The sequence below is a fragment of the Melospiza melodia genome, chromosome Z (genome assembly GCF_035770615.1).
Source record: "Melospiza melodia melodia isolate bMelMel2 chromosome Z, bMelMel2.pri, whole genome shotgun sequence".
NCBI classification, from domain to species: Eukaryota; Metazoa; Chordata; class Aves; order Passeriformes; family Passerellidae; genus Melospiza; species Melospiza melodia.
The window spans coordinates 25,816,291-25,840,152 of NC_086226.1; the positions used below are offsets into that span (position 1 = coordinate 25,816,291).

At 38.8% G+C, this 23,862-nt stretch overlaps 1 protein-coding gene across 2 annotated transcripts in view; it reads left to right on the forward strand.

The window, feature by feature from the left end:
* Positions 1–23,862, forward strand: part of CAMK4 (calcium/calmodulin dependent protein kinase IV) — a 139,621-nt gene that overhangs the window by 81,913 nt on the left and 33,846 nt on the right. For both annotated transcript variants that reach the window (XM_063181456.1, XM_063181455.1), the window contains exon 5: positions 10,172–10,244. In XM_063181456.1, the coding sequence (XP_063037526.1) occupies positions 10,172–10,244 (73 nt within the window). The remainder of the gene's footprint in view (positions 1–10,171; positions 10,245–23,862) is intronic.

Sequence of the window (23,862 nt, forward strand, 5' to 3'; positions counted from 1 at the left end):
GTAGTGACTATGGGATTTGAACTGTCAGACTGATCTTTTCAAAAAGATTGGATGCTTGATCCAATAGTTTGGACAGCTAGGACTAGTTGTCTGGCATTCTGACCAGAAACAAAGTCACTCAGTAGAATTGCAGAGCCCCCTTGTGATGCTATAGATGAGCACCAATATTGTGGAGATCTGCATCCTCCTTTGCCCCATGTACAACAGAATTGGAAACTTTGTCAATACAGACGTCTGTGATTTGGAAAAAGACCCAACAAGCAATGAAACAAGAAACCATATTAAACCATTTTCAGCTCTTAAGCTAGGAGTATTACTTCACTCTTCAACCTTAAACTAAAAATAATTAAGCAAAAATATGCAGCCAAGATGTTTTGCACTAGTGACTCCAATTAACACTACCTGTTTCTCCTTTCTAAGCTGAGCTAAAGGATTAAAACTTGCATTGTTCTGTACAATGGCTGCCCTCTGAGTTTTAGAGAGGATAAATTTAGCTTTCTGCCTTAGGGCAGACTCCCCTCTCATGCGCAGTATTTTCAGTCCTTACATCTTTTTATTGTGCATGAAGGAAATGTCCTGACTGACAGAGAGACCTTGTGCATGCCTTTTTCTATGCTTGTATGAGTCCCATTGCAGGAGAAAGATAATGACCTGGAAATCTCCTCCTGAGCAGAGGAGCTGTGTCAGATGTAGAGGGACAGCTGAGACCAGGTTTGAGATCCACCCCCCATGGTTGTCCTCAAGGTAAGACCCTGTGTGGACAAGCAGGACCCCAGTGTGGCCTGGCACCACCTCCAGGGTGTGGAATACCTTATGTGCCTTATTTTTAGACCACTGCCCATACACAGACAGAAAAGCAGCTTTTGTGCTCTGGAGGAGTTACTCTTCTCCCTCTTTCTAATCAGCTATCAGCAAATGACACAGCTGGGCCTGTTACACAAGCAGTGCTGCTCTCCTGGCTGCAAACATCTTCATCGCTGTTACTGCTAAATCTTGTAATATGCTGCTATTTTTATATCAACTGTTTTATTGCTCCAGTTTTCTCCCATCCCAGATGTCCATTCTTCTTCTGAATAGTATTTGAGCTGCAGAAGAGTAAGTTATTCCATGCAAACATTCCTCGTATCATGAAGATGATTTTATAAATACCCAAGATCCAATTAGTCCTCTAGAATCATTGTTGTTAGCATTGTTGGTTTCATGCCATTCTAACTAAAAGTTCTGGATAATGAAATTATTCATTTCCTTTACCATATTTAATAGTAATGTCAAATCATCCACATTATTGCTAAAATGAACTGTCATTATGACAATTTTTCAGTTGTGTTACCTAAGGAGAGATAAATTCAAGTGAATGTATCAGTTTGACACCTGAGTTAATACAGTTCAAATCAGATTTATTTGGGCTGTATTTTTAAAAAGAAAACTGTTTCTCAGACTTCATAAACCACATTGTGGGTCATACCCTACATACCACTCCAAATACAAACTCAAAACTGGAGATGTTCATGTAAATTAGAATATTTATTGATAATGTACATTATGTTTTTTGCCAACCCAGCAAGTAAGGAGTGACAAGGAGCTTGTGGCAAAGAATGACAAAGAGAATGGCAGACCAATGGAGGAATTTACCAGGAGAGAAAAATGTAGTAGGTCTAAATTAACTGATATTAAAGTTCTTTACAGGTGCTGCATCTCCGGCCTAGTGCTGGGAAATACTTCTCACATTTGCTTGCCTCTCCTCTCTCATTCCTGCATGTCTAAAACAGACAGGCATCGTTGAAGTGCATTTAAACCCGCAGTGTTTTGACAGAGCCCCAAGGGAAAATCTTCTGATAAGACTCTGAGTGTTCCAGCAACGTTAAGTCCAAAAGCACAATCTGATATCTTGTCTTCTATAGGCTACCTTCTGTTCAAGTTGGGATTTTTTGCAATCAAATTTTATTCATATCTATTGTCTTCCAGCTGAATCACCAGTATATATCTCTTTTTCAAATATGAATGTCTGCAAGAAAAGTCAACTCTACTTTAACTTCTTTTTAGTCAGAATACCTGCAGATTGCTAAGAATAGTTTTTGGTTTTACCAATTGAGATAAAAGTGTCAATCCATACATTCTTGTTTTTACTTTGGCATCTTGACCATAGGGTTTTCTGTTTCTTCTTTCATGTTATTATTAAGTGCATTAAACAATGTCTAAAAGTAGCACTTGCAGCTGACAGTCTCTTGACTCACTTCTCTTTCAAGTTTCACATAATTTCCTGTGAACTCTAGGTTCAAACTCATATTCTCTTCTTTTATATAGTATACATTAACAAAAATATTAATAGTTAATATTTAATTAATATTAATTAAATATTATTGTTCTAAATAACTTGCTTTTTTAAGAGGTGTGGGAATGATTGCTTCTTATGGAGAAAATATAGCAAAGCTTTCCCAGGTGTTAGGGGCACCTTTTTGGAAATTAAAATTGCTCAGGGATGTAAAAAATATTCAAGGAATTAATCAGTCACTAAAGTGGGAGTCTTTTATGAGCTAGTGTCAGAATAGCACCTTCTGTTTGCTTCAGTGCCCTGGCCTCATTATGTCATGGCAGTCTGTCTGTCCTCTGAACAGGGGTCGGAGAAGTCCTTTGGACTCTCTGCTTCATGGGACCATGTTACGGATCCCTCACTCAGGACTGGCAAAAATAGAAAGAGGTTGTGACTTGACGACACCATCTATGCCTGTTCTCTGAAGCTGGCGTCAAGAAACAGAACTCTGATAAACATGCTCTTTGATATCCTAGTAGCTCATTTAGTTTCTCTTGAATTTATTGTCAGAAATTATAAACCCGAGTAATTTCAGAATAAAGATGTGCATTAATGCTCCTTTGTAGTCCTTCCAATGTAATTTGGTATTTTTTTTCTTCATACAGAGTTGTAGTAATGCCTTTACACCTTTTTTTTTTGGCGGTCAGCGCCTAATTTTATGTCACTCTGGAAATTGGGAAAGCCCTTTGTAAGTTGTCCCAAGTAGCTAGAGAGAATGTGATTACTTTATTCTTTAAAGCAAACTTCATAGAAAGCTCTCATGCAGCAGAACATTGTGAAAGACTCCATTTAATTTGCCCCGCAATCTTTTGTCCCCCATTATGTTTTCTATGTTTCAGTTACTGTCTATCGAAAGTCCTCTACGTGCCCACATCTTTCCCATATCCTGAGGCCATTAGCTACTCAGAGAAACCCGATTAAAGCCTCAGCAGTTGTCAGGCAGCTTCATTGGTGCCTTCAGTGGAGCTCTTTTCCCCTCCCCAGGCCACTGCCTCTTCTGCAAGCTTTCAGGGATTCCCTTTCACCTGCTCTCAGCAGGCAGGAGCTGTGACGTGCTCCGGTAACTCCCTGTGCTGCCTTGCCTCACACAGCCCCTGACACAGGAACTTCTGAGGGAAGCTTGCAGCCAGGCTGTCAGCACTGTGGCTTCACAACTTCTAGGAGCAAAGACTGTTATTTAATAATAAATAAACTAAATTTAAAATATCTTCTGTGATCAAGCTCCTGAAAGGTGAACTTGTCTAATTCTGTGGGTTCTGAGTTGGAAGTAGAAAGTTAAAGAAGGGGAAACAAATCCTAGTATGAGCTATGAGAAATATTTAATCTTTCTCTAAGTTCTCCTGCATGCCTCATTTATCATAGAGTGAGTCTTGCTTAATAACAATGGAAGGAAAACAGTTTTCTTGAGTGACTGCAGTGCTGAATTTCATTTCTAAACACAGAATTGAAGAAAAACTTATAGTTTGTTTCTCAGGCAATCAGATCCAAACCCTGGTCAGTATTTCCCATTATCTTTTTTCAGATGACAGGTAGGCAGTTTGAGCCATTAGAGACAGTAACAGCTAGTCTGCTCTGGAATATAAACATGGTTGTAGAATAAGGGAGATTCTGCAGAGCTACTTTAAAAAACATTTATTATTCCTCAGTTTTGTAGTATGGAAAATGTATATATATTTATGCAGGAAACCTTTTTTTTAACTAAACAAATGCAACTAGGAATTGCAATCACCTCAATACAGACAAGAACTAATAGATCTGTGAATCATTCATTGAGAAAGTGTCCCTTGTGGAAACCATTTTGCTATTGAATAAAGTGATGTCATTTTCTTTTCCTGTTTCTGCTAATTTTTAGTCTCACTTTATCTTGCAGAAATCTTCTCATTTCATTTTAATTGAGTACAATAATTTGCATAAGAATTGAGTGGTTGCAGAAAAAGTCTCCATGACAACCAAAGCATTTTAGATAAGTTAACATTTATAATATAGAAACAAACAATTTTTAAAATGGTTAGGACATACTGGCATTGGAATAGAACTTGTTTGTATCTCAGGCAGCATCTTGCCTGAGACTGCAGATGAAGTAGCATGACACAGCTAAGATGTGGTGCACGGGTTTTGGGTAAAAGCCAGCTAGAGGCAGAATGAAAATTACCCTAGAAAGAGTGATGGGTGCTTTTTTTATAACAGTAGTTATAAAAGATGGTCTACAAGGCAAATACCGAGAGTGCTTAAAGAAAGCAAAACAATGTTGGGAACTGGTAAAGTATAATAATTTTTACTGTCTTAGATGGCCAAGTTTAGCAGGACTTTTGCAAGCCACATGATATGTTTCTAAATTCAGCTAATACTCAAATGCTACCAACTCCACATTGTGGAGAAATAGTATTTATAGCAGCAACATTAAATAATTGCTAAATATTGAAAATTTTAGAGTAACTCTTTAGATTATTAGCATAAAAATAAGTGCATTTGCTAATATGAGTTAAAGCAGGAAAGCAACAGACTTTACCTGCTCACATTTTAGGCAAGATTGGAGGATGGATGAGGTGGACCATGTGGGAGGGAAGCAGAGAAGAAAAGCTAAGAATAGGAGAACTAGTGCATGAAGAGCATGGGGGAGAAAAAAATAAGTTTTTTAAATGGTAAAATTCCAAATTTTCTTGATCAGCAGGAGTAATGAGTACATGTTGAGGTTAAAAATGCAGGAATATTGATTGTACCAATACCAATTCCAATATTGATGAAAAATAAAACAGAAAGAAGCTTTGGTCTCAGGGACAGTGGTCTCAGGTGGAAGTTTCAGTGAGAGGCCTGGAGTGGTTCTGTGGCGAGGGGAAGGGTGTTCACTCTTCCTCACTCTTAGCTGAGAGCTGTCTCTATAACAGCAGGAATTTAAGGCTGACCGTGCCTTAAATTCCCCTGCTGACAATGAGTTGTGTCCTGCCAGTGACTAGCCCAGTCTAGCATCCTCTGGCATTGGATGAGTCCTCTCCTTGCTCAAAGCAGGTTCCTGGGTGGTTTTGATTTCTTTTTCTACCAATGCAGCTGTGCAAGATCTGTTTCTCTTGCTGGACTTGGAAATAGCTCGCCCCCTGTTTTGTTACTCGTTGAAAAATCAAATCCCAAACCTTGTCCTGTCCTTCTCTGATGAAATGTTCACTTGTTTGTTCCTTTAGGAGACTGATTATTTTCACTTGCCTGATGTATTTGTCATTAATCCCCAGAAACGTGTCCTAGCCAAGTGTAAAATTGTATGCCAATATAATTTTAATACTCCTCTGAAAATGGATTCTAAAATGATCCATTAGGATTCCCCATCTCTTTCCTCCTTGATTTTCAGGCCCCATGTGTTTAGATTAGCTGGACTGCACTCTTCCTTTTTTTCCCCTACTAGTAGCAAAATTTCTGCAGAGCAGGTGTGACCACTACCTCCCTCTCTTTACTGGCATGGCCCACTGCTTTCTGTGGCTTCACACAGATACAGTGAATTAAAGCCCAGTAGCAGGAAGAATGCCCCAAAAGGAGTAAAATTCATTGCATGGTCTTCCCATATTACACTGTATGCTGCAGGGATGGGGTGAATGCTGGTAGCAGTTTATGTATCTGCAGACCCTCATAAAGACATGCAACATGGAAATATTATAAAAAAATTAGCAAGAGCTGCAAGTCCATGGTAATGAGGCTACACTGAAAGCCATCTGCAAAACTAAAGAATTCATACTGCAAGAAAACTTCCAGTGCTTACAAGGAAAGGAAATGCTGGAAAGGCCAGTGGAATCTGGCAAGGATTACTGCAAATTATGAAACACTTGAACACATACATGTGTTTGATGATGGAAGCTGCCAAAATATCAACTGTATGCCTCCCCAGAAACACATTATGCCATTTCCATGTGCTTGCTGGGCAGTGTGATGCTGGGGTGGTTTTCTCACTGCTAAATCTGTTATATCCCCATTACCTGGCAAGGCTCTTCCACCTCCAGGCAGCAGCAGCAGCTGAAAGAGCAAGATAACATAGATTTCTTTGGGGTGCCCAGGCCCTGCAGGCAGGCAGGGATGTGTCTCAGCACCATGTCTCACCCATGGGCTGCTCCCAAGGGACATTTCCATCTCTGCTGGCACTGGGAGAGGGTGGTGAATAGGGGCTCTGGGAATTATTTCCCTACTCCTCTATTTAGAAGGAGGCAGATTTGTCTCAAATATGATGCTATGTGCTTGGAAAGACAAGATTGAGTCAGGTGGTGCTTTGGGAGAGCTCTGGCTTGCTGTCCATCTAGTAGCCATTCTGCTAAATGTGTGTCTTGACATATGAAAGTGTAAACAATGGATCAGCATTTTTCAACAAATGTGTGTGCAGAACCACGAAAAAGGGATCTTACACAATCACGCATTGCATTTTTGCTCCATCTAGAATGTTTCTATTTTGAAGTTGCATCTTAAATTTCCTGAATGCCTGCAGCACCAAATTAAGTGTTTTTCCAAGCACTTTTTCTGGTTTCCGGCAGTTCCCTGCTGTCTTCCTCACGGTTTTTCTCCAGCACCCTCTTGGCCTACCTGGCTCATTCATTTGCATATCAAAGAAAATATTTAATTAGCTCCTTATTGCTGCTGTTCCTATCTTTCTGTCCTTTCAGCAAAGGCTTAATCTTCCTTCACCCATGATTTTGTCAAAGATCGTCCGATAAACTAGGTATAAATAGTTGGGGTTTGCTTCAGTAATAGTGAAATAAGATATTTCTGCATGTTTCCTTCCCCTTATAGAAAAAAGGCAATGAGTAATTGTTAATCTGCAGGTTGAATTTGAAAAATCCTTTTAAAGAAGACTCATTGGTCTAAGGTAGGAGTCTTGCTGGCACACCTACCATTTGTCTTATGTAAACTGTCACAGCGAGGATGCAAAAAATAAATGTGCAGATGATCCCCCAGATTTACTATATAACCTAAACTACAGGATAATCTTCTTTCACTATTCCTCCTTACTGCCTAATAGCCAGGTTTTAGTTCTAAAGCAGAGTACCCTTAGAAATAAATTTTCATCTTTAAAAAGGGATATGTCTTTTTTCATTTATTGCTGTCACAGAATATTAGGTTTTTCATTAATTAAGAGTAAAGTTTTTATTCTCAATAAGTCTGAATTCTAGACTTCTGGAAAACTGGAAAGGTAACTCTGTATGACATAACCTGCAATTGGCCAGCGCATGTTATTCACCTGTAGCATTGGCATATGGGTCCAGTGCATTGCAGAATATTTCTACAATTGTTTCTTATTGCTTTCAGAAATATGGGCCCACACTTCATCACACTTATTTATTTTCAAGTGTAAATTACAAGGCTTCATCTACAAGGTCTTTGTGTTTTCTCTGCTATGTGTTCAATATAAATAATGAGAGCAGCCTGCTATCTGTACCAGCATATATTGTCTAAGTCAACGTGGACTCATCTTGAGGTGAAGAGGGCAGCCTTGAGTGTCTCTGATTTTTCCCTTGTTTCCAGTGGTCAGATAATAAACATTGCCTGGGCATTTACAGGAAGCTCCTGTTTTCTTTGATTTTGATGAGTGGAGGAAAATACAAAGCTGTAGACTGCCTTTAAGGTTTGGGTTTTTTACATTCCCCTGGTTTATGTGTTTCAAAAAGATAGAAAAAAGACTGAGCTGCCACACTGAAAATAGAGGGTTTTTTTTTATTAAGGGAGAAACGTAAATTGAATTGTAACATCATTACTTCATATTTCTGTGATCTCATTCTGAGATATATTGGAAAAAACAGAGTATTTAAATACTATTTAAGTCTTAGAACCTGCCTCGTGCATTTCTGAAGTCAGGTGCACAAGGTTATCCTGCACTTGGGGGACTCAGTGTGTGGGGCAGGGTGGATGCTACAGGCCAGCACATCTGGCTGACATTAATTCTTCATTTGAATCAAAAAGGAGGAGGAAGCAAAGCCAGTGTATTTGGAGCAATGAATGGAAGAGCATTAATGGGGCTCAGGTCTAACAATGTAATCTAACACAAGAGGATAATTCAGCCTGAAATGGCCAAGGAGTAATCTAGCCTTCAAGCACAATGTAGCATTTTATGGCGTGATTTTTAGGTTTTTGTAACCTCTTTCCTATACTTCAGGGTAAAAGCCTAATATAATGGCTCAGTGAGTACGATTTCCTTTGTTTTCCCCTTATGGTGATAAGTTCCAGTAAAACTCTCCCTAATGGTGTAAACAGATTACCAAAATAGGAGAAAGCCTGAAGGCACAAAAAAAGCAAAGGTGTTAAAGCAGTGCATATGGCATGACAGCTAAGGGTTGCCAAAAAACCCAAAGAACCCAAACCAAACAAGCTTCTAGAAACAATCCCAAGAATTATGCAGCAAAGAAATAATGATGAAATAGAAGACGTGATTAAGGGAGTGTCGTGGTTTGATACGGGAATTACTTGCTGTTGTTGCTGCCACATAAATGGACTCAGTTCTCTGTGAGCACAGTGATGTAAAGGTCAAGTGATGGCAGCTGATTGGGAATATCCCTGGCTTCCCACAGTGTGTTGCCTCTGTTTCTGGTGGAATGCTGTCTCTGCAGTGTTTCTTACTTCTAATCACTCGATGCTCTAATGAGTATAAAGTAATGCTTTTCCATGTAGTTACTCACACCTTTCCTGTCAGTTTTGTGAAGCTGTGAGGAGCTGCATTGATGATAACTCAGCATTAATCTGTCATTTCAGTGAAAGAAAGTGATAAAAAGTGCAGAGCAGGAGTAGTGGGGAGAAAGGAGCATAGCCTTCCTGCCACCAGCAGACTAGCTGAGCCTTTTTATGGATCTTGAGGCAGAAGGCCTTTTCAGTGACCCCAGACATTAAAGGTTCCTTGCTGTTCTGCTTCGTGGGGACTTTAGGATATTGTTTTATAAAAATGCCTGTCTGCTTGCAGAACATCATTTTATAGAATGTCTTGTAGGCACCACAGGCTCTGTTCCTAGACAACATCTCTCTATGTTTTCTTGGGCTTTGAAAAATTAATACGCTAAAAATATCAAGACTTCAGATCAAAAATCTGACCTTTAAGGTAACTCTCTGAGGGACAATTATTGTAGTTCACAAATACTATGCTCAGTTAAAAACATTAGTAAAAAGACTGTTGAGTGTCTTAAATATAATATAAGGATATCTCAATGATAGATCCTTCTTTTATTAACTGCTTGTTCATCATTATGCAAACCTGTGTCTACTGCTGACTCTGTAAGGAAAAGTAGCTTTTCCGAAAGAAAAAAGTAGCTTTAGTTGTAAAAAACCTGCGCTTCTCTGCATATAGCATCCCTAGTTTTCTGCTGAGGGAAAAGAGACAGTTCAGCCCATCACACTTGAAGAATAATTTGAAACTAGTAAAGTTTTACACTAACCTTTTTCCTTGAATAATTCTGTGTGTGCATAGCATAATGCTTTTGTTTTATAACTTACTATCTATCTGTCTGTCTGTCTAACTAACTAACTAACTAACTAACTAACTAACTGGGGAAGAGGGGCTTAAGTTAAATATAAAAGTGAAAAACCAGTTCCTAAATGTTGAATAGTTTTGTCTTTCAGTCATTCAGATTCCTTGCATGTCAGAAAGTTTCAGAAACTTCTAATTAAATGTCTGTGTATACTATGAGCATCTTATCCAGTTGATATCTTACTTCCTGCATTTCATCTAATTGGAAATCAAGGGTAACTTAAATTGCAAAAGGGCTATTTTCTAGTCTCTTGGGGACACTCCACTGTCCTGGTCATATTTAAATTTGATTGCTTGCTATCTCATTTTTGAAAAGAAGCATCTACTTTCACTGTTTATTAACCTTGGTTCTTAATTGTGTTGTTTTCTTTTTTCTGTAGGATTGTGGAAAAGGGGTACTACAGTGAAAGAGATGCTGCTGATGCTGTCAAACAAATCCTGGAGGCAGTTTCTGTGAGTATTATCTGGCATATCATGCTCAGCACCTGATCTTTCATCCATGGTGGCTCAATAAATATTTGTGTGTGAAAGAGGCAGTGTGCACAGGTTTTCTCTGACAATTAATTCCATACTGATAATTTTTAAGGTAATCACTGTGAAGAATTGCACTTCAGTCACAGTGACAGTACTGTTGAGAGAGAACAGAATAGTAATTTTTACCAGTAGCTTGTGCAATTTCAAATGTACCTTCTTCCTCTTTATGTTTTGTGCTTTTCAAACATTGGATTTTTCATATAATAATTTCACATTCTGTTAGTTAAAAGCATAGAGATTCTTGAGGAGGGCTTCTAATATCTACATACAGCATTTCCGTACATTTTCTGCGCTTCTTAGTCACTTGTGGCTCTTCCATCTGATTTCACACCAGATGTTCTCCAAACCAGCAATCAGATGCTGGGGAAAGACTTAAGAAAATAATTTGCCCAAAGTCCACTGTAAGTGTTGGTGCTGTTCACTTCCAGTACAGAAGAGAGGGGACAAGAGAAAGGAGAGGTCAGCCTGCAGGGCTCATTTAAGGGATATTAGTGGTGAGGCAGGTTCTATACAGGCCATCCATGGAAATCCAGTGTCAAAGGAGCTGTCCTCAGAAGAGGACTGGTGGGGATTACTTGCCTCTGCAGAAGGTATTCAGAGATGAGGACATTAATGGTTACAGCAGTAATTCTGTTCATCAGAAGGAGCAGGGCAACCTGGGCATGTTTGCCTGGGATGATCACAAAATACCTCAGTGTGAAAAGCCCCTGCTGGTATTATTAGTGTGAGCCTGTTGACACTAAATAAGATGTGAGAACTGGTGTTCACAACACTAACTGCACATACTGCAAGGCCATGAATGTTCACTTCATGGTCCCTTCTGAATGATCTGATGTCTACTGTGTCACTTTCATCCAAAGAAATCTAAATTATGTATTTTACAGCACAACATAATGCATTTGTATAAACTTTTAAAATTGGCTCAGATTATTATTTCGTTACTAATTTTTTCTTTCTGTTTAAGTGCCCTAGTTAAGATGGCTCTACATTATTTAACATTGTTTTACAAAAAAAAGATTATTAAGTTCTGCTGAAATATATTTCAGACAGTGTTTAAGCTCTTTATTTTAAAGCCAGAAACAAAAGAAAAATCTTCAGTTTCTGTGAGCCATAATAGCTTGGCTGAAATCAATGGAACAGTGATCCATGAAAATTAAAAAGCTGATTTTTATATAAGCATTTATTAGGATTTCTATGGTTCCTTGTAGTAGATCCCTAACTAGGATGAACTGTATTCTCTTCTTACACCTGACACCAAATATCTAAGCCAAAGCTGGAAAAGCTGTGAAAGTGGCAGTTCCCAGCTTGGGATCTTTGCAGCCCTGCAGGAGTACTCTGATAGATTGGGGCTATAAACTTGACAGAATGGTGTTTGTGAGCAGGACAGGAGCTATTGTTAGGAACTGGAAAATGCTCCTGCAGCAGAATAATCTCTTCAAAATAAAAGGAAATGTATCCATAGATCATCCTTTAAACCAAATATTTGTACAATTTGTACAATAGGCAATGCCAATGAGTACCCTTCTGGCACCACACAGGCTTTTTGAACTATGTGATTTTTATAAATTGCTCTTTGAAAAAGCAGCATCCAGCCTTTCTTTTGCTGACCTCTCTTGAGCTAAATGTTTTATAAGGCCCCTGTTCAGGGCTGTTGCTGTAGCCATGGATCTGTCCTTGCAGTGGGTCATTAAGGGGGAGGTGTTATGTCTTCATATAGCAGAGGTTTTTATGAGACACTTCTAAAGAATTTAATAAGTGTAGAGTGGGCTTTTAATAAGTGTAGAGTGGGCTTTTATAAGCTTTTTTTATTTCATTTCCTTTGAAATTGTTAAAGCAACAAATGGACTAAATTACAGACTAATCAATAAGGATTAGTCAATCAGTAAATTTTAGGTCTGTCTTTTTCAGGCTTTTTCAGGCTTTTGTAATACCTGAATACCTGTATGCCCAGCTATAACTGGCTTACCAAGAATTAATCAAGCAAGCCAAGTACCACGCAGAAGAAAAATCTGAATCTTCATGTCACAAACTATCATAAATATATCAGACATCTATAATCCCAAGATCAGAGAAAATAACAAAATCGGTACTGTCGTTTAGACCACCACATTAATTTTGTCTTTTTTCACGATTTTCCTTTCTTCTGTTTACATCTGATCTGGAGTTCCAGACAGTGACTGTATTTGCCCTTAGAGGGAACACATTACTTTTTTTTTCTCTCTTCTGCATTTTTGCCTTTTTCATTATTCTCTAGGTGTTCTTCAAGCTGGGAGAGAGCTTCATTCATAAGATAAAAGGCTTATGCAAAACTAGGTCAAACCAATGTTCATCCCTTTAGCTCTTCTGCTGTGCTGTTCAAAACAAGTGGAGAGGTTTTGTTGCTATCTGACAGCACAGGGAGATGAGATGGAATCTCATGATTCCATGAATGAGTTTCATGCCTAAAGAGGAGGCATTTGAAGGCAGTCTTTCTTGGAACAGTATTGTAATTTCTCTCCTCTGAGGTAGCAAGTTACATGCAGTGTGGTCTTCTTGCACACTTATTCTAGTAGCAGTTTTTGGTTTTTAGCTTTTTTGGGTTTGTTGTTGTTGTTGTTTTGTAGTGAGAGAATTTCTGCAGGCAGATGAGGCCAGATCTTCACTGAAGTGAAGAATAAGTTATTGATGTTTTGGTATCCAAGTAGTCCTTGAAAGATTGGTCACAAAAGGAATATTCTACACTTCTTTAGGAGAAGAACACTAATCTATTTTTTAGGTGATTAAACTTTATAAAATTATATTGATTTTTTTTTAATGTGTACTTTTAAAATCTTATATTTGTCACTAAAAATAATGTTGTTCCTTCTTACCTATTCTATATTAGTGTAAAAGGAATACTTTCTGCTTGGGAGTTAAATTATTCTTTTCAATATATTTAAATTTGAAATTAAGTTTAAAGCTTAGATTTTTGTATTTAGGGTAGCTACTAGCATACATAAAATATTTAGTTTTGAGCTCATCCATCAGTCTCTAAATTAATTTTCCATCAAATTTTACAGTAATTTGTTTTCTTAGACGGCCCATTCTCTTGTCTAGATAGGAATATTTTCTTGAAGTTATATGTGGGACTCTCTCCATTTCTATTTTTTAGTTTAAATTTTCTACCGCTTCAAGCTTCATTATAGATCTGCACTGCTGTTCAGATCTTTGTCATCTTAAATTCACAGGGAGCATGCTGAACTGTCAAGTGTGGTGGCAAAGCCTGAGGGCGCTTAAGCAGCTTGCAGGTTTGAGAGAGAAAATCTAGATTAAAAGTTTCTATTCATTTCAGAGAATTTTGATCTGTCCAATAATGAACTGTATGTTAGTAGGTAAGAACCTACATATGAATATGCAGCTTGCAAGCACATTTACAACATCTGAGTTACTGGTGTGTCTGACAATTATTGCTTAGGCCAAATGAGCTAATCAGACTTCTAAAGGCAGGATAAGACTCTAGAGAATTGATTTAGATATCTGGGGAGTTTGGCATTCAAAGAAAAGTGTACAAGAGACAAAGATTATGCAGAGGTTTCCTTCTTTTTTCTATACAGTCATTGAGTTAGTTCTTGCTGGAGACAGAGACAACAAATGTATTTTAGTTTTGGCCACCAGCTACAAGGTGAACTTACTCAAGGTGTAATTGTCACAGGTTTCTAAAATTTTGAACGAGGTGAATGTGTTACATTATCAATATATACTTAACAAAGCCTAAAAAGGCACACCACAAAAAAGGATAAGAATTGGGAAGAAACACAGAGCTCAGTTCTGTAGAAAATGAAGTCAAAATTAACAGAAGAGAATGGCAGGGATGCCTAGATATTACAGCAGAGGAAAAAGACTTGTCTAAAATAGTAGCAAAATTTGGGGATACTCTATGTAGGAAGAAAAGTACTATGCTTGATTGAGGATATTGAAGAACATTGGCTTCCTCTCTTTAGAAGATTTTGCAAAGGATTTTCTTTTCAATAGAAGAGGCGTTTGTCCCTTTGTACATTTGTACCTGAAGGTTTCTACCCTTCACTGATGAATCCTGAGTGTTTTCCATCTTCCCTCTGGCAGTAGAGAGTGGCTTTCTGAGTCTGTTCCTGGCATAAGTGTTTTTATCCATAAGGAGGAAGTTACAGAAGAGCCACTGTTCTGATCTAAGGCTACCCACCAGCCATTGCTTTTCTGATGGGGAAAGAAGGGGAAATGTAAAATTCTTCTGTCAAGTTTTCTGTATGTTTGCTTGAAAGTGGAACTTTAGAAACTTGCAGGTTTAGGCCAGATTCAGTATGTCTTCAACTATGTGGTTGTTGCTGAAGACCAATGCTTGATACTATAACACAAGGAATTTGCTAAGGATTATGAATTTGTCCTGTGTTCCCTGCAGGAGTGGTCCACTTTGGCCGTTCCCCTTTTTACAGGCTCATAGCCTCTTGAGATAGCATAGACACTGCTTTGATAGTGGTTGTATTAGACTGCAGAATAAAGAGGTTCTAGCAATATTTCTAAAAAGGACTTTGATAATAAAACATGCCTCACACACACAATAAACCCTGTATAACAAAGCAGAGTGTCAGACAGAGGAGGAATTAAATAAGGGGAGAATCTGTTGTTTGTTTGCATTGTATCTTATAATACAGTGAAGGCAGGCAAGGACTGATGGCTGGATTGAAATCAGGATGTGCTTTGCAGGTCAGTTACATGCATTCTTCCCTGAACTGGGAGTATTGCCAGAGGCATGGCATGCTACTTAATGACTTGTATTAAGAAATAACAACATGTGACCATCCTATGGCATTGTTGTTAGGTTTTTATGAAACAAAATTAATTTCTGCTTGATCTAGTCTAGGCACAAATTCTTTCTTTCTTCAAGATTTACTTCTGAGGCTTGAAGGTGAATCTTCTTGGAGAGGGATAGTTTAACACATAATGTACAGAGATGTCTCAATGGAAGCTGGGAAATTGTCTTGGCCTTTTCTTCCACTTGGTGACAACATTTTAACAGGGACTTGATCGGTGCCCTGGGAGACTGTTCTGTCACACTGCTGTTAAGAACAAATAAGCAAGTAGGTAAACTGAAAAGTTGTGTAAGAAACCAACCCAAGTGCTGCCCCTGCCTGGGAGAGAAATGCATTTGTGTTTCTGGTATGCTGTCTCTGAAGCAATGTTCAGTAATGGTTCCATACACAGGATAATCTGCTTAGAGGGTGAAGGCATTCTTACTTACTCAGTTCATAATATTGCAAGCTTACATTTGATTGCTTTTCATATTTGTTGTAGACAGATTTCAAACTATTTTTTCTTGTTATTGGGGAGGGTAACAGAGTGGGACTTACTATCACACTAACCTGATTTGTCAGTGCCTTGATTGAAAATTATTTTTTCAAAAACATTTTTTGAGATCCGTTTTCAGCTGAGTATGAGGTTCATCTTGCAGCACACATGTTGAAGAAGAGTTACAGTCAAAAGAGCCCAGCAATGCTGTCATCAGCAATGAGGAAATGAGGGTATTGTATTTGCTGTTATCACTAATAGAGGAAATGGAGTGAGCAGATTTACTGTATTACATTTAATATCCAGTGAAGCAAAAAGTCAGGGTTATATTTGCCTAATTGGTACTATTTTATATTATGCTTTCATCTAAGTAAGCTGTCCTTCTCTTGTTTTGGAATCATTACAATATTAATTTTGGAAAATATTTGGAAGTAACAATGAAAGTGACTAATTATCTCTTGTTTTAACTCTCAGAACATCACAAATGCCAAATGATGCTGTGTTTGAGTCAGTAGCTGTTACTTAGTCCAAGCGACTGACATTTCCGGGGAAATTTCTGTCTAAGAACTGACTGGGGACTCAAGGATTTGACCTTTTCCCAGTTCATCTCAAGGAGATACACAGTATTTCTGCACCTTCATTTATAAGATGGATTGTTGAAAATATTGTGTGAAGAGAGTGCTGACCCTTGTCCAAAGGCTGAGTCTATCTGCCTCATTCACTGATTCTTGAGGCATTGTTTGGTGATGGCCTGGCCATCTCCTTTAGGGGGAAAATAGCATAGGAAACCAGCTCTGTGAGGGTCTGAGTCTTGTCTTTAGACAGCCACACATTGCTGTTCTATATGTTAGCCAGCACAAAGTTAGCAATTAACAAGCACAAGTAAAGGAAAATTACTGCATTTATCTCAGTGCTAATACTCAGTGCTAATACTACAGTGCTAAAGTGCTAATACTCCTTTTATTACAATAATTTTTATTACATGTATTTTGCAAACTGTAATGCAGGGATAGGGCACTCAAGTGCCTGTTCCTATGGGACACACTGTACACTCTACATCTCCAAAAGTACATGCTGCTGTATGAGCTTGGCAGGGCTCTGAAGGTTTCTGAGAAGCTCCTAAAGTGTCCTGAGATCCTCACATACTGTGTAGAAACAGTAGAAGTTTACCAGCTGGGTGCTGCAGAAAGAGTCAAGAAGAATTGCTGAAGACTAAGGAGGTATCAGGAATTGCCCTAGAGCAAATACCAAAGCAGAAAATCCCCCCAGCTGTGCATGAAAAGGTAGAGGAGAATTGTGAAATGAAACCGCAGGAGTGCCACAGGTGACTGCTGCCCCTCATGCAAACTGTGCAGCCTTGATAAAGTGATAGCAGTGTGGACACATATTGCAGTATTTCGCTACAGACTGAAAGGCATCTGCTTAAATGTTACATTAAAAAAGAACCACCTTTATCAATGTCGCTGCTTTGTCCCCAAAAATATTTACTGAAGCCTAAGGAAATCCTCAGGCACAGTCCTCCAGGACTGTGGTTTTTGTTTCCTAAGCCACCTGTGCCTGTAAGACTGAGCAAGGACAGGCTCGTCTCCATGTGTCCTGCTGTCCATCCATCAGTAAAGATGGTAAGGAATAAAGAGACATTGATTTCAGGACTAAATTTTAAGGGAACCTGTGAAAATAAAGACAATTGCCAAAAAATTACTCAGTAATATTGTTATAGCCTTATGCAATTTTGCACCTCCAATTTCATAGTACTAGACTGACTAAGCAGCCTCTCAGCAGAACAACTGCTTGCAAAATTGCATTTTTTTCATTAGGTTGTATGGAAATTTACCAGATACCCCATGCCTGTGATTTGGAAAAAGGGTAAGATAATTTCTGCCCTTTTTGGGGGAGATTCCTACATGCCAAGGAGTTGTCATAAACTAAGATTGACTGACACTGATCCCTTTTAAAAAGGCTACATAGAAATTAATCAGTCATTGTTTCAGTTCAGTGCATCTATTTCTGCGGCCCTGGTAGCTACATGAGTGAATCAAAACTCCTTATTTAATCTCTCAAGGTCCCTAAATGATCCCCCGAAATGTCAGCAACTGTGGATATTTTGGAACTTGTAATGAATCTGGTTTTCTTCTTTTTCATTTACTATTTCCTGATTATTTTTATGTCTCTGAGTGACTGGCTTACATGATGTTGTTACAGTTGTTTTCTGGCATGTGAATAATGCTTTCTGAAGCCTTTTACCTCCACTTTCATTATTTCTGTCAACAAATCCAGGGAATTTGAATTTCTAGACTTTAAATTTCACACACTTCTTCTTTTCATTTGAGCTTTACACAGACTTCCATGTTGGAAGAGCCAAACCCTGGCAGAGGTCAATATTGAAGCCCATGCTTCCAGCATTCAGCACCACCCCACATTTACCACTTCAATAGATTTGAGTCCATGATTTTACTTCATGAGCTAGAAATAATGAGACCAAGTATTTATAAGAAGCAGGGTGTCTCCTTGGTTCAGGTTGTGGGGGAACAGGGCTTTTTTAGGAGCTGTGTTAGATGGTGCCTGAATGAAGCACACAGTCAGTGGTAGTTCGATTTCTGGACATTGACAGATTTGACTGTTTGGTGAACAATGCTGGATGTGAGGATTTTATTTTATTTTTTGACACAAATTCTTGTGCAGTAGTAAGGATGGGCAGCGCCCGGAGTGTTAACAAACAGTATGTTTCATTATTGAAATGTGCTTTTCCAAATACTCTGCTCAGCTGAGTCCATTTGATGAGCAGCAATAGCAAAAATTCTGCATGCTGTCAGGAAGTAAACATATGAATGTTTTATTTCTTATGTTTTAAAGTTACTTTGTTTTACGATTGTGGTTTCCTGTCTATAAAATATTATTGCATTTTTTAATTATTATCATACTTTACAGCAATAAAATATAATAAATCTGAATTATATTTTAGTGAGAAAAATCTAACAACTGTAGAGCTAGGTATAATAAATTATCAGGGTTGCAATCCTTTCCCTTGCATCTGACTGTGCCTGCTTCTCTGGGGTTCTTACATCTTTCTGTGTGACACAATGATGAGTTTTTTTATAATGAACTTGGAAATTCAAGCAATAAAATCTGTTAAAATTATGTCTTTCATTTAAAAATCAAGATTTAATCTAAAATTCCATAAAGATTTGATAATATCTGGTATGGAACATTGTTGCCAACAAAAAATTCAACATGGTTTCTGTGCAGATACAACCACCCTGGAATAAGGATGAATAATTGAACAAACTCAGAAAAGATAAATTTGACAGCTCCATATCTCTTACAAATAAGAGTTCTTTCTTCGTGAGTTCTGAGAGGGTGCTTCATTAAAGTGTCTTTAGTCTGAGCACCACATGAGCATTCAGCTGTACATGGAGTGTCTTGTCTTGTAGCGTTTTCCTTGATGACAGGACTAAAAAAAATCTCCTTTGTTGGCTGCTAAATTTTTTCCACCTAGTGAGAGATGTTTGGTAATGTGTTAGTTTCTTGTAAAATGTATTTGAAATTATTCAATAGTCTGAAAAATTATTAGTTGGAGGGAGCAGACTGACTCCCTACATCTTCTTCCTAAAGAAAGAAAGGGTAGAAGACAATAATAATGCAGCAGATGTCCTGAAGAGGAGATCTGTGCAGTCATGGTTTACCTCCTCTATTTTATTCATGTCAATCCTAATTTTTTCTTCTGAAACCCTCCCTCTGACTTTTTTTCACGTTGGAAATCCAAAGCAGGGAGGATCAACAAGCAAGAGCTTGTTGACAGCTGCAGGCAGACAAGGTACCCAGGTACCTCAGCTCCCTGCCTAGAGAGAGCTGAGAATTGCCTGCTGCAGGACACCTTCTCCTCAGAGAGGGGCTTCCACCTCCCAGTGGCTGCTTCTTCTTTGGGTTTAGGGGGCCCCACCTCCAGGTGCAGGAGCAGAGGGAGGCTCCTGCCCTGCTCCTGCTCGTGCAGGTGCTGGTACAGACGTGCACAGGCATCATCTTTGCTTCCTGTTAGGGACTGATGGAAGGGCGGTTCCCCTTCATGCTGGGTGCTTTCCACAACTCCCATCCTCCAAATGGTGCCGTAGGGTAGTGCCATTTACTGTATACTCAGCTTTGGTATATTTATTTTGCAAATTAAGTATTCTGCTGTTCACACGCCTACTGGTAAATCAAATAGATGAACCTAAGCCATTTTTTTTTTATAAGAACAATATAGTTTCAGACAAAATACTCTTAACAAATCAGGGGTTGTCTCACTGTTTTGAAGGATATATCTGGTATTCTGTGAAAGCATAAGTCCTTGCAATAATATTGAATGAATGATTGTCTACAAGGGCAAACCTATCAAAAATTAAATTAATAAATCCACAAATAAAATTAGAAGCCTCCATCTCTAGTAAGCTTTGAATTGTCTAATCAGGGAGTGTGAAGTAAAATCTGGTAACATGTGGAGAAACCAACTGAAAGACAAATTCTTATATACTTGCTTTTAAATACCTGTATGGTCACTGAAATTTGCAGCAAGGATAAGGTCCAGTATGTCACTTGAATATAAAATAACCGTTTCCAGCCCTACATGTTTTTGCAATTGTTTCCATGTGAGACTGCAGGATGGCTCCTGTGCTGGGTTGACTCCAGTGTTATCAGTGGAGATGTTCCAGCTGCCACTTTCGTAAGCCTAATTTCAGAGTAGGGGTCTGTGAAGGTGCAGACCTTCTTCCTTTCCAGACTAGCTGCATTTTCCCCATCTCTGCTAATCCTAAGGAAGAAGCAGAGTGAAGCAGATAGTCTGAGCAGATCTTTGAGCATGTGTTTCAGGAATGCACAAAATATTTTTATAGCTGCGTCTTAGTGATAATGAAGAAATAGCTGCTTAAATAGCATAAGAGTACTTTCCAAACTATTGGAAAAGATGAGTGATATAATTGGGTTAACATCGCTGCAAGTGAACTGGTTGGTAAATAGAAATTGGAATAGCCAGCAAAGGATGTCTATTCTGCAGCTCTTTTTGAGGTCTATAACCCAGTAACTGGAGTTCAGGATCACACATGGGACAATTCCATGGTGCACCTGTGCTCTGTGGCTCACATCACACCTGTGCTCTGTGGCTCACATCACACCTCAGGCTTTGGAGCTGAGGGGCAGCAGCCTGGCACTGGCAGGGTGTCCTCTACTCCCATGTCCCCACTACCACATAGATGTGCAAGACATAGCCCTGGGCTGCACAGCTCACCATGCTCCAGCCTCTGCCAGATTCTCCAAAAAACAAATGCCAGAACTGCCCAGGTTTAGATCTGTAACTCAGATTAAACTCTCTTCCCCAGAAAGCCTTTAGTGTGTTGAAAGCAAAGGTTTATGAAATTCTGTCACTCTTCAGGTTTGATGTACTCAATATGTTGTTATGCAGAATGGGCATGTGACTCTTTGAGAGTAAATTATTCACTCCTTACTATATTACTGTTTTACTTACTGTTCTTCATGGACTTTATTTTCCATGACCTTTTCTCTTTATTGTTTCTTAGAATTGTTTGCTTTCTGCATGAAATACAGAACAACATATCTAAATAATGAAAAGTCATGGACCAGTTCATTGCTTTCTGTCAGTCTTCAATTTGATTGATATGCTTAAAATCACAGAGCTGATGTCTGCTATCTAGGCAAAGGAAATTAAATTATTTAATATGGTAATGCACAGCTAAGCAAAAGAAAAAAAGTAATTCACTGGGCTATTATTTTCAAACATTAACGATCTACCTTGGAGAGATGAGTTTTTGTTTCAGAGCTGTGTCCAATGTGTTGTAAACTTGGCAAGGGCCTTTGGCTGAAATCCTTTCATGTAGCTTTGGACATATAAGAAGGAATGACACCAGAAAAATCATTAGGCTTCCCTGTTGGACCTCCCACCAGTTCACCACAAGAACAAACCCTTAATCACATCCCTTCCTAAAGACAAGCTAAAACAATCTCTGACACAGGCCCTATAAAAATTCTCATCTGTAGCCAGAAGTGATGAAAAGAGCCTGGCAACCCTTCAAACAGAAGACCCTTAAGACCCCACAAGAACGTAGTCATCAAAAACATTAAATGAAAAGCACTATGTACCCAGCAGGATGTGTGGCCCTTCCAGCAGGGGCTGCAGGTATGTCCATCACTGGCCTTCTGGGCTCTGTTTCTTGTTCTGCTGCTGCAGCGTGATCTTGGTTTGTTACCATTGCAGTGCTCACGGGAGTCTACAGCTTTTTCTGATTAGAAAAAGTAGTTTGTATGTTGTTAGTATCCTGAGCTCAAAGTTGCACGTGGGGAAGGAGGTTATCCCCTGCAGGGACAGGGAGATAGATCCTTCACTGCCCTTTTGGGTTGTGTCAGAGACAACTGGGACCTTCTGTGTCATTCTTCCTGTAATCCTGTCTTGTAACAGCTGCATTCATGCTTTTGGGTTGATCAATAAATGCAAAACAGTGAAGGGTGAGAGGCCATAAATCCTCTCCAGTTCTTAAATGTCTGGTCCCTTCCTCGTAGTGGTCAGCATGGCAGTAGGGAGTAGAAACATGTCTACAGTGGTGGGAGATCAGGAATCCAGTTCTGAGCCCCTCCCTGGATGCAAAGTTTTCTGCTGAAACAAAATTGAATGTGGCTTTATGCCTATTGTCCTTGCCTTCCAATGCAGGTATAGGCACCTAAGGTTATTTAGATTTGCACAGCAATTAATCACACAAGATTTGAGAATAAGTTGTCACATCTGGCATGCTGTAGTTTGTTCATCCACTATTAGTTTTGATTTACTCTGAATTACAAACCTAAATGTGTAAAATTTCTCTGAAATACAAAAGAGTGAAACATTCAAGTAAGATCTGTGCAATATTTGGCAATGGAGGTAATTGTACATAACATTTCATGATCATTAGATTAAAGGACTGCTGTTTCTGTAATGGCATGGACATATGGGACCTTACCAGAATGAGCAGCTGATTCCTATAAGTTACTATTTACTAATGTGCAGTGACAAGAGAATGTCAGAGAATGTGGTGAGATAGTTCTGAGATCTTCTTTTCTTAGTATCTGTGCCAGGAAAATATCATTTATATCCTTCCTAACTTAGGGGGAATGTTATGTTTTGTAAAGTGAGAGATTTTTGCCTTTCTTTACTGATTTGCATGGGTTTTATTCAGTTTCAGAAGGTTCAATCTCTGATTGACTTCTAGCTCTGGTGATATTTGCTTTGAATGGAGAGCCTCACTGCTGAGAGTCATTTGTGTCCAGTTCAAGCCACAGAAGTTTTAAAAAGTCTGTTTCTTTAAACAAAGTAGTAAACATGATAGGCATTGCCCTTAGGCAGAAAGGAATTTCTGAATGCCGTTGCATTTCCTTCCAGGACCATTATTGTGTTTCAACAATTTGGAAAGTCACTTTGAACTTGGCGTGGACATTCGCCCTTGTGATCTGTCATAAATCTTCATCTTCAGTGTTTCCTTTCCATTCTGTGTTAATTTTGGGGGGGTGTCTAAGCAGAGAACCATGGCTAACAAACAACAGTGGAATGTTCATTCTGATAGGTAGTGTGTGCAGTTTAACAGGTAGATGAACTTATCTGCAGATATTGTTGATAACACCAGTGGGCTTGTTCTGTTCTTGAGGAATCAACACTTACTTTAAAAGCAAAGAACTTAGATTTTAATTAACTTAGAAAACTCTTTGGTGTAATTTAGTGGTGTAGGTGTGGTTTGTATTTCACACAAGTCTGCTCAGACCAAAGCATTCTGAATGTTGAATAACTGCAGCCAACCATTAAAGAATTTTAGAAATAAATATTTAAAACACTGTTTGTTTGGCTTTTATTAAGCTTCCTTACCTGATTTCAACATAAAGAAGAATAGATTGTTAGAAAAAGGGTGTGCCTTGAGATGTAACATGAACACACTGGCACAAACCCAGCAACAAATCTGTGTAAAAAAAGCTGAAGCTATGCTGGGTTCACTTTCTGAGGCTGGAAAATACACCACTCTACAAAAAAGGTATGCACACCCTTGTTGCAAAAATGAGGTGTCACTAAGCAGATGCTCTACACCATCCCACTACCGTCTTCTGGGTCTGTCTGGGGTGGCTTTGCCCTCTCCAGAAGAAGTGTTCAGGCACTGGAAGCAGCAGAAATGCATGCTGCCTAGCTTGGGACAGGGATGGTTGTTCGGAGCCTCAGCTGTGCCTTGTTGATTGATGGAAGAAGAGAAGAGAAACC